General features: G+C 35.3%; 1 protein-coding gene and 1 long non-coding RNA gene across 7 annotated transcripts in view; both read right to left on the reverse strand.

Moving 5' to 3' along the window:
• The window catches only part of LOC149533654 (appr-1-p processing enzyme family protein), a 158,236-nt gene extending 145,962 nt beyond the window's left edge, over positions 1 to 12,274 (reverse strand). For 4 of the 6 annotated variants that reach the window (XR_016357942.1, XR_016357943.1, XM_089806955.1 and 1 more), the window contains exon 1: positions 11,398 to 12,274. Coding sequence is in view for 3 of the 6 variants with exons in the window: in XM_089806955.1 (XP_089663081.1) it covers positions 11,398 to 11,727 (330 nt within the window). In the remaining 3 variants the exon portion in view is untranslated. The remainder of the gene's footprint in view (positions 1 to 11,397) is intronic. The other 2 variants (XR_016357944.1, XM_089806957.1) reach the window with 1 other exon arrangement.
• Positions 9,979 to 11,176, reverse strand: LOC149533656 (uncharacterized). The gene is made up of 2 exons (XR_016357945.1): positions 11,092 to 11,176; positions 9,979 to 10,899 (listed from the first exon to the last, which is right to left on the reverse strand). It is a non-coding gene; the product is annotated as an uncharacterized LOC149533656 (long non-coding RNA).
• Positions 12,275 to 13,797: the final 1,523 nt, after the last annotated feature.

Raw genomic sequence — 13,797 nt, forward strand, 5'->3', positions numbered from 1 at the left:
ACTTTACCTTTACCCTTTGAAGGTGAAGATTCCTCGGACATATCGTGACTCAGAGAATTTGCTGCAACATGAAAATTCCGAAGGATAACATCTTCTAATGGGATTGAATCCATGAGGGCTTTGAGATTTGAACAATAATGGTAGATCTATGGAGGATAAGTGTTTTAAGTATGATTTAGATACTTCTTTTTAACACTTGGATAGGCTGGAAATGAGACAGACAGCTAGTTTTTTGGGCGAAAATGATCAAAATAAAGTTTGTCCAGATAGATTGCATGTATGCAAAATCTGGCTTTTTTGCTTGAATGTCTAAGAATGCAAGTAGATGTATCTTGGGAGCATGTGGATAGGAAATTTTATGTTTAAAAATGAGAGTTTTTCCCAAAATCTGGAATTAGAAATGCATTTACATATGGTACAAACTCATTATTTTAAACTGTGTACTCGAGTTTTAAAAGCCGATTACACATTTAGGGAAAATGGAGTTGGGCAAATTTGAAGATGAAATGAATATGAAGGCTGGAAATGTGAATGGAAACTTGCATTCTTTGAGACAACTTTCATCATTTTCTTCACAAAAATGCTCTCTAAAACCACCGAATAAAAGAAAAAAACAAACAAACAAAGTATGTACAAAACAAGGAAAAGAAATGAAAAGCATATCTCTTGCTTTGACAAAAAATGACGACTTTCAAAAACTTCAATCTTGCAAGCAATTCCGTTTTTGAGATGAAGAACCTTTTTGCATTACAAAGAATGAGAGTTTGAATTTTTTTGTGTTTAAGAACAAAAATCTAAGGTTGGAAATGAACAAATGGAAAGCAAAAAGCAAAAGAATGCATCAAATCTGCAACAAGATCAAGGAATTCAAACAGAAGCAAAGTTTTACACATACCTGGAGCAAAGAAGAAGTTGGAATGAAACTCTCTTCTTCAAATCGGATTTTCCAAACGCATCTGCATATACTGATCAAAATTTTTTAATGTCTCTTACTCCCACCCCTAAATCACACTTTTCAAGACTCTCTGCACATTGAAATAAAACATCCAAGTGCAAATCGCACTTTTGGGATGCATATGCATATTGGAATAGAGAGCCTTAGTGCAGATCGCACTTTTTAAAACGATTTGCATATTTAAATGAATGTGTAAGTGCCAGGTTCAAGTGCAAATCACACTTTTTGAGTTGTTTTACACGTTACATATTTGCCTTAGTGCAAGTTGCGGTTTTGGGAGTAATATGCATGTTGGAGTTAGCAAGCCAAGTGCAGATCACACTTTTCAAACTCATTTACATATTTTAAAATCGTACAAGTGAAAGGTGCATATGCAAATCACAGTTTTGGGAGTGATGTGCATGTTGGAGTTTTGGTCTTTTATGCAAATCATGGTTTTGGAAACACTTTGCACATAGACTTTAACAAGAAAAGCACAAGTGAGAAGTCAATCACACTTTTCAAAAGCCATCGCACATTGCATATCTACTTCAAGAGGCACATCGTGGTTTTTGAAGTGAAATGCATATGTAAATGTCATGCAAGTAAAATACCCAGCCAAGTAGTTTTGAAGAAAACAAGTTGTTTTGCAAGCCAAGCATGGTTTTCAAAGTGAAATACAGATTGCATATGGAAGTAAGTGAGATGTACTGCAAATGGTCTCGAGTAGTGCAATTTGCACTTGAAATAGGAGCAACACAAGCCGAATCACACTTTTTAGTGTCATTTACATATTTAAATGATAGCAAATTGTACATTTTGGGTGCATTTGCATATTCACTTCAATGCATATGAAATGACTTGTTATAACTTGTTCTTTTCACTTGACTTCTTTTTTGCACATTTAATTTTTTCACTTAGGTGAAATCACACTTTTGTAGGCCTATTACACATAACATATGAAAGTTCACGTGTAATATGTAAATGGATTAGAAAAGTGCACTTATCACTTGAGTGATTTCGGTTATAACATTAAGTGCATGTATAATGTGTAAATAGGTTGAAAAAATACACTTTATAACTCAAGTAATTTAAGTTATAACTTAAAAGATCAAAAAGTGCAACTTTATAACTTATTAACACATTAAAAAGTGGTGTTAAAGTTATAAGCATCAAAAAGTGCAACATTACAAGGAAATAAAAGATTTAAAGCTTAAAATATGCAATCGAGGATCTAAAATTCGATTACACATGCACTTATACCTTAATATCTTTAATTGACAACCTCGATTAAGTCCTAAGATAGCTCAAAATGAACGTTCAACTAAAAGAAAGAGATTGAAGGAAACAAAAAGACCAAAACAATCCAAACAAACACACTAATATGCTAAAAAGGACTTTGAAAGCATCATAAGCATATGCTACTAGATTTGATAATTCTAGTCAAGCTTTCAAAAAGCAAAGGTGACTTGATGAGAACCTTCAATAAAAAGACTCACAAATTGAATTGAGAAGGATTAATTGACCAAATTCCGTAAATCATAATATAGTGAGTCAACTTTGAGAATTTGAAACTTTAATGTCATAGTGTTGCTTCCATTTTGTGGTTACAAAATGAAGGACAACACAAAAGAACAAGAATCATCTCAAGATTTGGGCATTGCTCCTAATTCTCCTTTAGAGGATGTCTACTAAATTTTAAAAATCTATTCATCTAGTTAATCCCACAAAACCAACCAATGGACCAGGAAATGTTTCAATACATAGAAAGAGACCTTTATGGGCTAGACATATCACGCAATAAGCTGAAAAGTATGCACCTCCTCGTAGCATCTTTAGAGAAAGCAAGAGACCACACAAGTTTCCAAGTTTAACGAGTCACATCATTAACTCCAAATCTTGAAGTTTTGAGGAGGCACCAAATCAACAAGTATGGAGATGTTATGACTGAAAAATATTAGTCTATCATCAAGAATGATATCTGAAATGTTGTTCCTAAGCCTAAAGAAAAATCAGTTGTGCCTTCCAAGTGGCTGTTCAAATGAAGCAAGCAGCTGATGGGAGTATTGAAAAGTATAAAGCAAGAATTGTGGCAAGAAGATTCTCTCAAAAGGAAGGTAAAGATTGAGGAGACATTTGCTCTTGTAGCTCAGTATACTTCCATCAAGACTATCATTGCTATTGCAGCAGTTAAAGGTTGAAAATTACATCAAATGGATGTAAAGATTGCATTTCTTAATGGTGTGATTAAAGAAGAGGTGTTTATTGAACAGCCAGATGGTTTTGTGATTCATATTATCATTATGGTAAAATAATGAATGTTTTATTAAACAGAGATGATCGATGATCTATATATACAAGTATACACAAGACTGTTTATATAACGAACAAAGAGAAAGAAATAGAACATTTTAAAGAGAGAAAGAGAAAATTTCCATATTGAACAGAGAGAGAACATGGAAACATAGAAGAAGAGTGACCATTAGAAATAGAAGTAAATCTATGGAAGAAAGAGAAACAAAAATAGAGAAATTTAACTCTAATACCCTCCCTTAATGGTCAATCTAACTTCAAAACAAAACAAAAATTGCAAGGGAATCCACTTTGTATGTTCTACAATATTGGTTTGTGGTAGCATTGAGTACTAATTGTGGTGGGACAAATGTTAGTACCCAGAACAAGCACCCTAAGGCAACAGTACTCAAAGATCAACATCATTCTCAACTTTCAGGTGTTGTAATTCTTTCAGTTAAAATCGTTGATTACCTCCCAAGCAAAGACTGGTGAAAGATACCATGACACATTTTTTATGCAAAAAACATGAATATCTGAAAGGCACAAACTTTAAGGCAGATTGACGGAAGAGCCAAAAAAAGGAAATGAGAACTAGAAGAGAACCTGAAAAACCAAAAAGAATTTGTAATTAGATTCTGAATCCCTAGGCTCGGAAAATGGAGGCACAAAAAATGATGCACCAAGAAAAAATGAAGACCGACACAATTGAGATCTACAAAAACCCACCAAGAATCTACAAAACGTTATTGAAAACAACAAATAATTTGAGAGTTTCGCAGGAAAACCTAGTCATTTAAAAAAAAAACAAGAAAGTACAGGTTTGACTGTAAAAATGGTGGAAAAATAAACACTGCTAGACAAAAATCAAAGAAAAAGTTTAAAACACCTTAGACACTGCCCTTTGCAAAAGATGTGCAGAAAAAGACAACTCAAAAATGCCCAAAAAGGCCACGAAATTGCAAAAAAATAGGGTCACAAAAACCTGTCAAATGCAGGCCCAAAAATGCCAAAAAACCAGTCATTTTTTAGAGGAAGTTGGTTGTGCGGGCAAGGGAAAGGCTGATGGCGTATAAGTTGCAGGAGAAAAGCTGCCCAGAGAAAATATATATACAAAAAACTTAGACAGATTTTACAAAAATGTCCCTGCAAACAAATTTTTTAACCCATCCAAGCAAGGGATGTTGAAAATCTTAAGTCTATTAAAGATTTTCAAAACCTATTTCAAAAAAAACTCAAAAAATTTCAATAATGAAATTATTATTTTTCGAAAAAAATAGCTTTGATACCATATTATGGTAAAATAATGAATGCATTATTAAACAAAGATCATAGATGATCTATATATACAAGTATACAAAAGACTGTTTCTATAATGAACAAAGAGAGAGATATAGAAACATTCTGAGAGAGAAAGAGAAAGTTTTCATATTGAACAAAGAGAGAACATGAAAACATAGAAGAGGGTGACCATTAGAAATAGAAGCAAATGTACGAAAGAGAGAGCAGGGAAACAAAAATAGAGAGATTTAACTCTAATAATTCATGGGAAGGAATCTCGTGTATGCAAATTGAACCAGGCCTTGTATGTCCTTAAGCAAGCACCATGTGCACCGTATGAAAGGATTGATCAATATTTAACGAGTCTGGTATTCTCCAAGAATGATGCAAATGCAAATCTTCACTTCAAGGTAGTTGACGACAAACTTTAAATTTTAGTTCTTTATTTAATAGTTTATTCTGTACTGGGGCAAATAATATCATTGTTAATGTGAGAAAGATTTAGCTTCTGAGATTCAGATGAAGGATCTTGGACTAACACAATACTTACTAGGATTGAAAGTGTGGCAAAACCCTAATGAGATTATTCTTAGTCAATGGAAATACTCTAAAGACGTTTGAAGAGATTTGGTATGTTAGATAGTAATTCCATGTCAACACCTATGGAAACAAATTTGAGAATTTAAATAATTGTGCAACCAATTCAGATTTAGTAGATCCCACCATGTACAGGAAATTGATTGCATCATTATTGTATCTTGTCAATAATAGACTAGATTTTTGTTATGTTGTTGTAAACACTCAATCAATTTTTGTGAGCCTTAAAAAAAATCAGTTTGTTGCAGCATTGCATGCATTGAGATATTTGTGTGGTACTGTGGAATATGGTTTGGAATACACTTCTTGTGAAGATCTGAAATTGCAAGGTTTTTCTGATTTCAATTGGTTTGGGAGTGTAACCAACCAGAAGAGTGCTTTTGGTGGTTGTTTTAGCTTTAAGACTGCCATGATGTTGTAGTGCAGCAGAAAATAGTCATGTGTGGTACAAGGTACTGCAGAAGCTGAATATATCATAGCTTGTGTGACAGCTCGGGAAGCAATGTGGCTTCGAAAGTTTCTTGCACAACTATTTCAGTAGACTGGGAACCAACTGTGATTCGTTGTGATAATCAAAGTTGTATGGAGCTCGTGTTAATCCAGTAGCTCATGATAGAACAAAGCATGCGAACATCAAAATGGTGCAAAGGAGAGCAATGCAACTTGAGCAGACAACTAACATTCTCACTAAGCAACTTCCCAAGGTGAAGTTTACTTATTTTCATGATAAGCTTGGTATTGTGGAGAATGTTGTTCTAACAGAGAGAGAGTCTCAATATCAATGATATTTGTTGCTTGCTATAATGCAAATTTCTCTGAGATGGGGAAATGTGAGGTGAAAATGTTTCTATTGCATATTTCTTTGAAATGGAGAAATATGAGATGAAAGCCCATGTAATAAATATATCTTTGCAATGGAGAAATATAAAGTGAAAACCCTCGTTTGCCTCTAAGACAAGGTATTACTCTTTCCACTCATGACAGTAGCCATAGTGGATGTCATGTTGAGGGACTCCATAACAACATCACGTTGAGTAGCTCAATGATGGGAGCTTGTGTTTATATATATTTCACACATCGGAGCAGCCATGGTGAACATCATGTTGAGTGATTCCATAAATATATCTTTGCAATGGAGAAATATAAAGTGAAAACCCTTGTTTGCCTCGAAGACAAGGTATTACTCTTTCCACTCAGGAGAGTAGCCATAGTGGATGTCATGTTGAGAGACTCCATAACAACATCACATGGAGTGACTCCATGATGGGAGCTTGTGTTTGTATACATTTCATGCATCGGAGCAGCCATGATGAACATCATGTTGAGTGATTCCATGATTCTATCACATTGAGAGATTCTGTAATAAAGTTTTTATTATTTCCTCGCAAATGGGTGTATCCATTGTGACTTTCATGTTGAAAGACTCCACAACATGAGAATCTGGAAAAGATACCTCCCTAGCTAATAGAGAGTTGTTGATATTTGTACCTGAGACAAGTATGCTAATGTGTAGCACCACCAAGAATCTTTTATTCCTGCGATAATGGTAGGTTGCCAATTCTCTTCTATTTGTACTGTATGAGATATTCTTTTGAAGGCGTCTGTTATATGCTGTATTATTTCTTTATTGTTCCCAATTATCTTTCATATACTCGTTGACTGAAGGTATCGATCAGTCAGATTGTTTGATATACCTCACAATGAAGACTTGAATGGAAATGGCAAGTCATCGGATATGTTCTTTTATAACATCAATTATCAAAAAGTCATGCTTGTATGTGGCTGTTGGTCATCGAAGAGACTTAGCTCACGTGGTTTTTGGTAATCAAAGAATCGTATGTTATCTGTATTAAGATAATATCTTATACTTTCTATAATAGTCAACTACTTGTCTGTAGTCCGTCTTTCAGTCTAGATAGGAATGTTTCCTATCCCGTCTCTTTTTTCTTCAATCCAGATAGGAATGTTTCCTATCCCATCTCTAGTTTTGTTTCTAATTCCGTCTTCAGTCTACGTTGTTTCTTTTAGAAACAACGTCCTTGTAATTCTTTATAAGGAACACATTTTTTCCTCTGTTAATCAATGAATCATCCGGAAATCCGTTAATCTGCCAACTCTTCTTGAATCTTGTAACATGGTATCAGAGCCTAGTTCTTGAACTTTTTGAAAAATTTATAATTTCATTCGAAATTATTTGCTCAAATTTTTCGAAATCCAGCTAGATCTCTTTTCTGAAAATCATGGGAAGATTTTTCTGCATTCGGCTCTGCAAACTCACACCGTTTTTTGGTGTTTGTTCAGCACACTCTAGCCCCATTCGTCCATGCACATCGATCCTTGAAAAAAATCCACCATTTTTATCAAGAAATCTGAAGTTTTTTCAAGCTTTTTTCAGCCAGGGCCTTTTTTTTCCGAAACCCTAATTTTTGGAGTTGAAAAAATATTTTGCTTGCGGATTCTTGGTGCGTTTTTCGAGAGCTCAACTGGGTTGTCGTCCGTTTTTTCTGGGTGCCTCGATTTTTGTGCCTCAATTTTCGAGCCAGTGGATCCAGAAAACGACAGCAAATTCCTTCTGGGTTTTTCGAGCTCTCTTCTGGGTCATTCTCTGATTCTTCTGGGTCTTTCGTATTTTTGCCTCGAAGAACGTGCCTTCACAGATTTTCACAGTTTTTCATTGAAAAACGTGCCATGGCATCTCTAACAAATATTCTGCTCGAACATAATTCCAAATTCAATGGTCGCAATTATGGAACCTGGAAGCAGCGCATCATCGCAATCTTCGAATATCAAAACACCAATCAACTTGTTCTAGGTGTTAGGCAGCGTCCGACTTCTCCGGGTCCTGATCAAGGCGAAGCTGCATTTTTCGCCTTCTGAATCTGTTTCTGTTTTTTATGGGTTTGTTTTCTGTTTTTTATGGGTTTGTTGATTTTCTCCTCAAAAATCATTTCAAGTTGTCTGTAATACGCAAGGTTGCGTGAGATTCTGGGTTTGTTGATTTTCTCCTCAAAAATCATTTCAAGTTGTCTGTAATACACAAGGTTGTGTGAGATTCTGGGTTTGTTGATTTTCTCCTCAAAAATCATTTCAAGTTGTCTGTAATACGCAAGGTTGGGTGAGATTCTGGGTTTTACCGTTTTTTCCACAAAAACGAAGTTTTGTAAATGCAACTTATTTTGAGTCATAGCACTCTTCTGGCAAAGCTTCTTGGTTTCAACATTCTGTAGATCCAAGGAGGGTCTCAATTATCCCAGAATGTTCCGACATTCGTACGTTAACCATTAAGGGAGGGTATTAAGATAATATCTTATACTTTCTATAATAGTCAACTACTTGTCTGTAGTCCATCTTTTAGTCTAGATAGGAATGTTTCCTATCCCGTCTCTTTTTTCTTCAGTCCAGATAGGAATGTTTCCTATCCTGTCTCTAGTTTTGTTTCTAATTCCGTCTTCAGTCTACGTTGTTACTTTTAGAAACAATGTCCTTGTAATTCTTTATAAGGAACACATTTGTTCCTCTGTTAATCAATGAATCATCCGGAAATCCGTTAATCTGCCAACTCTTCTTGAATCTTGTAACAATCTGATGAAAATTGAAAAGCCACATGTGTATGTGGCTGTTGAGACGAACAACTTAATGTAACATCACCATTTTGTAACTAGAGTCACTTTGTAGCATTGGTCTTTTGTTTCTCTGCGATATGTATTCTTTGGTTTGATTTTGATGTGCTGGTTGCAGGAGTTGGAGCTGTAGCTTTTGGTGGTTAATGATTATCATGATCAATATTGGCAGGTTATGTTTGATCACTGTAGGAGCTATTTGTTTTGTCTGTGTGTATTTAGTCCAGATCATCATGATTTTCCTGCAGGTGTTTTGGCATTCATTGTACATGCAGATGTTTTTATTGTAAAGGATTACTGTTGCTCATCAGTCAATAATTTTTGCAGAGAGGACACAGTGATCTGTTCCTCAAGCGAGTCTAGTCTCAGAGGTCAGAGAGTATTGTATTCAGACATTCATAATGTCTTTAATAAAAGCATTGTTTTTGGTGTGGCTGGGTTTTTACATCAAATTGGAGGGTTTTCCCAGGGTATCTCTGGTGTTCTTGTGTTTTAAGATACCTGCTCTTTGTTTTATGCTGTTCTGGTTCAAAATTTAACATACCATTGACCTTCCACTGGTCTTTCCCATGTCTTAGAGGGATTGCCAACCAAAACTAGCAAGTTAGTAGCTCAAGTGTGGTCCACAACCCATATTCTCAGTTTTAGTCACCTTTAATTTAACTCTATGGTTGTTCACTCTTATGGGAAATTAACAAGTTCAAGTGACAGTTGCTTCTTACTACAGTAGCTATAGATAGTCAGCTCCAAAACCTACTTGGCAACTGATGTCACATCCTCCCCAATGCTATTTTTTTTCTTGTGTCACATCTAATTTGCTCAAGTTGGCTAATAGTGAATCAATTTCTGCCTCAATACAGGAATCTGATTTATATCAATACTACACGGTTGTTTGCTCCTTACCAAGAATACATAGTGAATCAATTTCTGCCTCAATACAGGAATTTGATTTATATCAATACTACATGGTTGGTTGCTTCTTACCAAGCATACATACTGGCACTACATAACATTCTATATAGTGAGAGAATAGTCACAAAAGTCACCAGATTTTGTGATTTATTGGCATAATTTATTCAAATGAAGTTTTAATGAACGCATTTATGTCACTTTATTGGTCATAGTTTCAATCGCATGCTATTTTATTAACAAATTATGGGCAGAGTTTTGAAATTTGCTCCCCCCTGCTTTTATGAGTACTTCAGCATATTTCAGTTTACAAATTATTGCCAATCGTAGGAAATTGAATTCTAGTTATACATTTAATTTGCCAATTCAATATTGAGTAAACGGAGGCTAGAATGATATACACAAGCTTCTCTTATGTAATACGGTCACATCCTGGTAAATTGCCAGTCCTGAGAAACTGAATTCAGGTTGGCTACTATGATAAACACAAGCTTATATTACGTAGTACAGTCATATTATGGGCATCAGAGGGCAACCAGGCCTTCCCCTATCTGAAATCTAGCTTGGTGAAATACCATATATATTGCAACTTATCAAGTAGATCAACAATCTGAAACAAAGCATGTCCATTCTTGGTGATAATGTTGTTAGCTGGCCTATAATCAATACACTTCCTCCAGTTCCAAGCTTTCTTGCTTACCAACACAATAAGTGATCTACAAGGCGATGAACTGGGCTTTATCATTTCTTGGTTCAACAACTCCAACAATTGATTCATACACAGGCTCAAAGGAATCAATAACCATTCATATAAACCTTCTTTAATCCCACGAAAAGATCTTCTGGACATCTTGCTTTCTAAAAATTCAATGGCACGCAAAATTCAAATCTAGCTTGGTGATGCACTAAACATGCTGCAGCCAATCCAGTAATTCATCAAGTGGAAATAGAGAACACTTTTTCTTAATGGTATCTTATCTAGAGCACTGGAATCAATACATTTCCCCGTAGCTGCAATCTTTCTTGGGTACCATTAGGTCCAGTACTATACATGATCCACAAGCTGAAGAACTAAGCATCATCATTCCCATCCGAGAGTTCATAGGATCAACCAAAGCACTGCCTATATTTATATTATTATTGGCAATGGAGAATACTTGAAGTAACAGTCGGATCTCATTTTCCACACCTCGCTTTACAGGCAAATGCCTCAATCCACTAAACAATTCTTTGAACTGATTGTATAACTTGCTTTGGATTTTAGCCCTAATTTCAAAGCCGAACTGTTATTAGATAAAAGTTCTTTACTTACTCTCTTAACAAAATTTATAATAAAAAAATTCCAATAAAGCTAGGCTCCGCTGCTTTGAGTTGCATGTCATGTAACATTTATTTTTTCATTTATAATGTTCGCCAAACTGTGATTTCCATTTAGAACGAATTTCGATTTTTCTATACCTCATTTCTTCCTTCCTTGTTTCTGGACAAATCAGCTGCACGAAAATTGAACACTTCGCCCGCCTTGCAAAAACTCAAGGTAAATGATCATCTGGCCTGGCAGTTGGTTATGTAAATTGAAACATATCATGGCTGCAGAAATATAGGTGTTCGAAAGATTTCGGGAGAATCGCACAAAGAGACACGAAAAGAAGAATACAAAATACTATCATTGACATTTCCAGAACATATTGTACCTAATTCGTTAAAATATTTGATTTTCCAACATTTCGAAAGAGACTGCATAAGAGAAGATAATTTGTTTACCTCGTTGGTAGAATTAACGACTGCATCGACCTCAATATTCCAGGGGTGACCTCGCCACAGGTAAACCTTCAAATTGATGTTGGGATCGACCGGGAACCGGGAACTGGCACCGTCGGCGCCATTTTCTGACGGAGAAACGGACGTCAATGGGTCGGAAAAAGACAGCGAAGAGAACAAACTGGCGTCATCGGAGGATCCGTCAACCGAAGACCGTTGATCAGCGTCACTCCACCGCGGAACCTGATCGAGTTTTACCACATAATCATCGCCATCGGCAGATGGAGACCCGCCCAAATTGCTCTCCGTAACACCACTGACCCTCCTGTACATATTTCCCCTTTTCCCTGCCAAATTTTGCAGTTACCTAATTTTTCTTTGCAAAAACGTGTCCGATATACTCTAAATATTGTAGCTGCGCACATACATTTCGGAATTTAGTTGTCCGCTACGATAAATTCTCATATTTAACTACCTTTGTTGTCGAATTGTTCCAAAAATCAACAGCCTGGTCCAAAACTATAGTTACATCCGCTGTTATAATCCTGGCAGCAATATTCTTCCCCTTTGAGCTAATAAAATGGTTTGAAACCCCAAATTGCAGCTAACAATAGAAATAGAGCCGATTTTCTGGCTTGGATCGGCGCCTCTGAGAATCGACCACCTGACCTCCAGGCCCTTATAGGTTTTACGGCTCTTTAAACCTGCGGGCGACGTTCTCTCGTTTGACGGGAAAACTTCCGGCGTTGCTTTGCCCAAATTTAATGATTAAAGGCGTGTCTTGCATGCCGCCCCAAAACTAAAAATATTTACAACGTGTAACCAGATTTATACGCCCAGAAAAAAAAACAAAAAAAATTCTAATCGAACTGGTGTCTACGAAAAATGTAAATGTATTTTATTTTTATTTTCTAATAAGGAATTATCCTTCACAAGAATATTCGTAGAATTCAAATCATATGTTTGGTCAAATTTTATAAGCTGTGATAAGGTGGATTTTCTTTTTCCATTTAAGATTGACAAATCTGATAAGGATGACATTTATTATTATTATTATTCTTTTTCGCCCTTTGTGATTAATTGCTCATTAAAATATCAGCTTTCTTTGAATTTAAAGGTTGGATGTGACATTCTTTTAATTATTTTCCTTAAAGAAATGATTTAATAAAAATTAAAAAAATACACTTTGTAGTATGGGAGGAATCTAAGTGGTAAGTTGGCATTTTTTCCTCCTTTATGAAGGACTTTGTATTGTTAATAAGTGTGTTTTTTATTTGATGGAAAAAAATTGAATGCATTAATTAGATCTCAAGATTTTTGAAGTATGTTTATATTTGTTAAAGTTTTGTCATTTCATTATATTTTAAAAATCTAAATATTGTTATTTATTTATGTTGTCATGGTATTCGTTGGACCTAGATTTAAAAACTTTCACTCAAAATATGTAAGGGCACCTCTAAATCCAAGCTTTAAACAAACTTGTAATTTATTGCACTTTTAATGATTTTATGGTCTTGATGCCTCCAGCTCGTCTCTAGCTCTATCCATCACTTTGAATTTTTGAAAACCAATTCCTGAGTCAAAAGTTATGGCAGGTTAATGGAAGCCTTCAAAATAAATTGAAACATTAACCTTTAAACTTTAAGAGGTTAAGAAATGAGGTTCAAAATGTGTGTTACTAACCCCAAACCTTAACCTTCCCATCCAAAAAAGAAGTTAAAAAAAGTATCTCAAACACGCATTTTAAACCTCGAACCTTAACCTCTAAAAACCAAAAAGCTTAAGGGGGGAACCCAATACACATATTTTGACACACATTCTTAACCTCTTTGTAAAATATGAAAGGTTAAAATTCCAAAGGTTAACGAACCTCATTAAAAGGTTGTTATTTGAAGGCAACTACTAAAATTTAAGACAATATAGGCCCTTCAAGATGGAGCTTGTGACTTTTTAAGGCACTGCTTGAACCAGTACATTCGATGTAATACCAGATACTCTAATTATATATCACAATTGGAGGAGTCGAATTTGGCATAAATTTTGAGGCACCTTTGTAAGGAACGACACAAGGCATTTTATGCAACCATCATATGTTTAGATATATGCAAGAGGTAAAGTTTTCAAGGGGAGTAAAACCAAACTCCAGAGCCTTGGGAAAATCATCATAAGCATGATCCAATTACAATCTTAAAACATGTTGTCAGCATCAAAAAGATTGTATTTGTGGAAAAACCTTCTTTCTAAATACCATCTTTAGAGCAGTCATAGGTAGAAAATTTGTGGGCATCTATTGGCTATCATTAAGCCAATCCTTCCTTTGCAGATTAGCATCGCCTCTTCATATCAAATGAGGGCTTTAAGACATTTGTTGAAAGCATTTGAAGTTTATCACTACTATACACA

Source organism: Cupressus sempervirens, chromosome 10 (genome assembly GCF_028749045.1).
Source record: "Cupressus sempervirens isolate cs-2001-9-10 chromosome 10, ASM2874904v1, whole genome shotgun sequence".
NCBI classification, from domain to species: domain Eukaryota; kingdom Viridiplantae; phylum Streptophyta; class Pinopsida; order Cupressales; family Cupressaceae; genus Cupressus; species Cupressus sempervirens.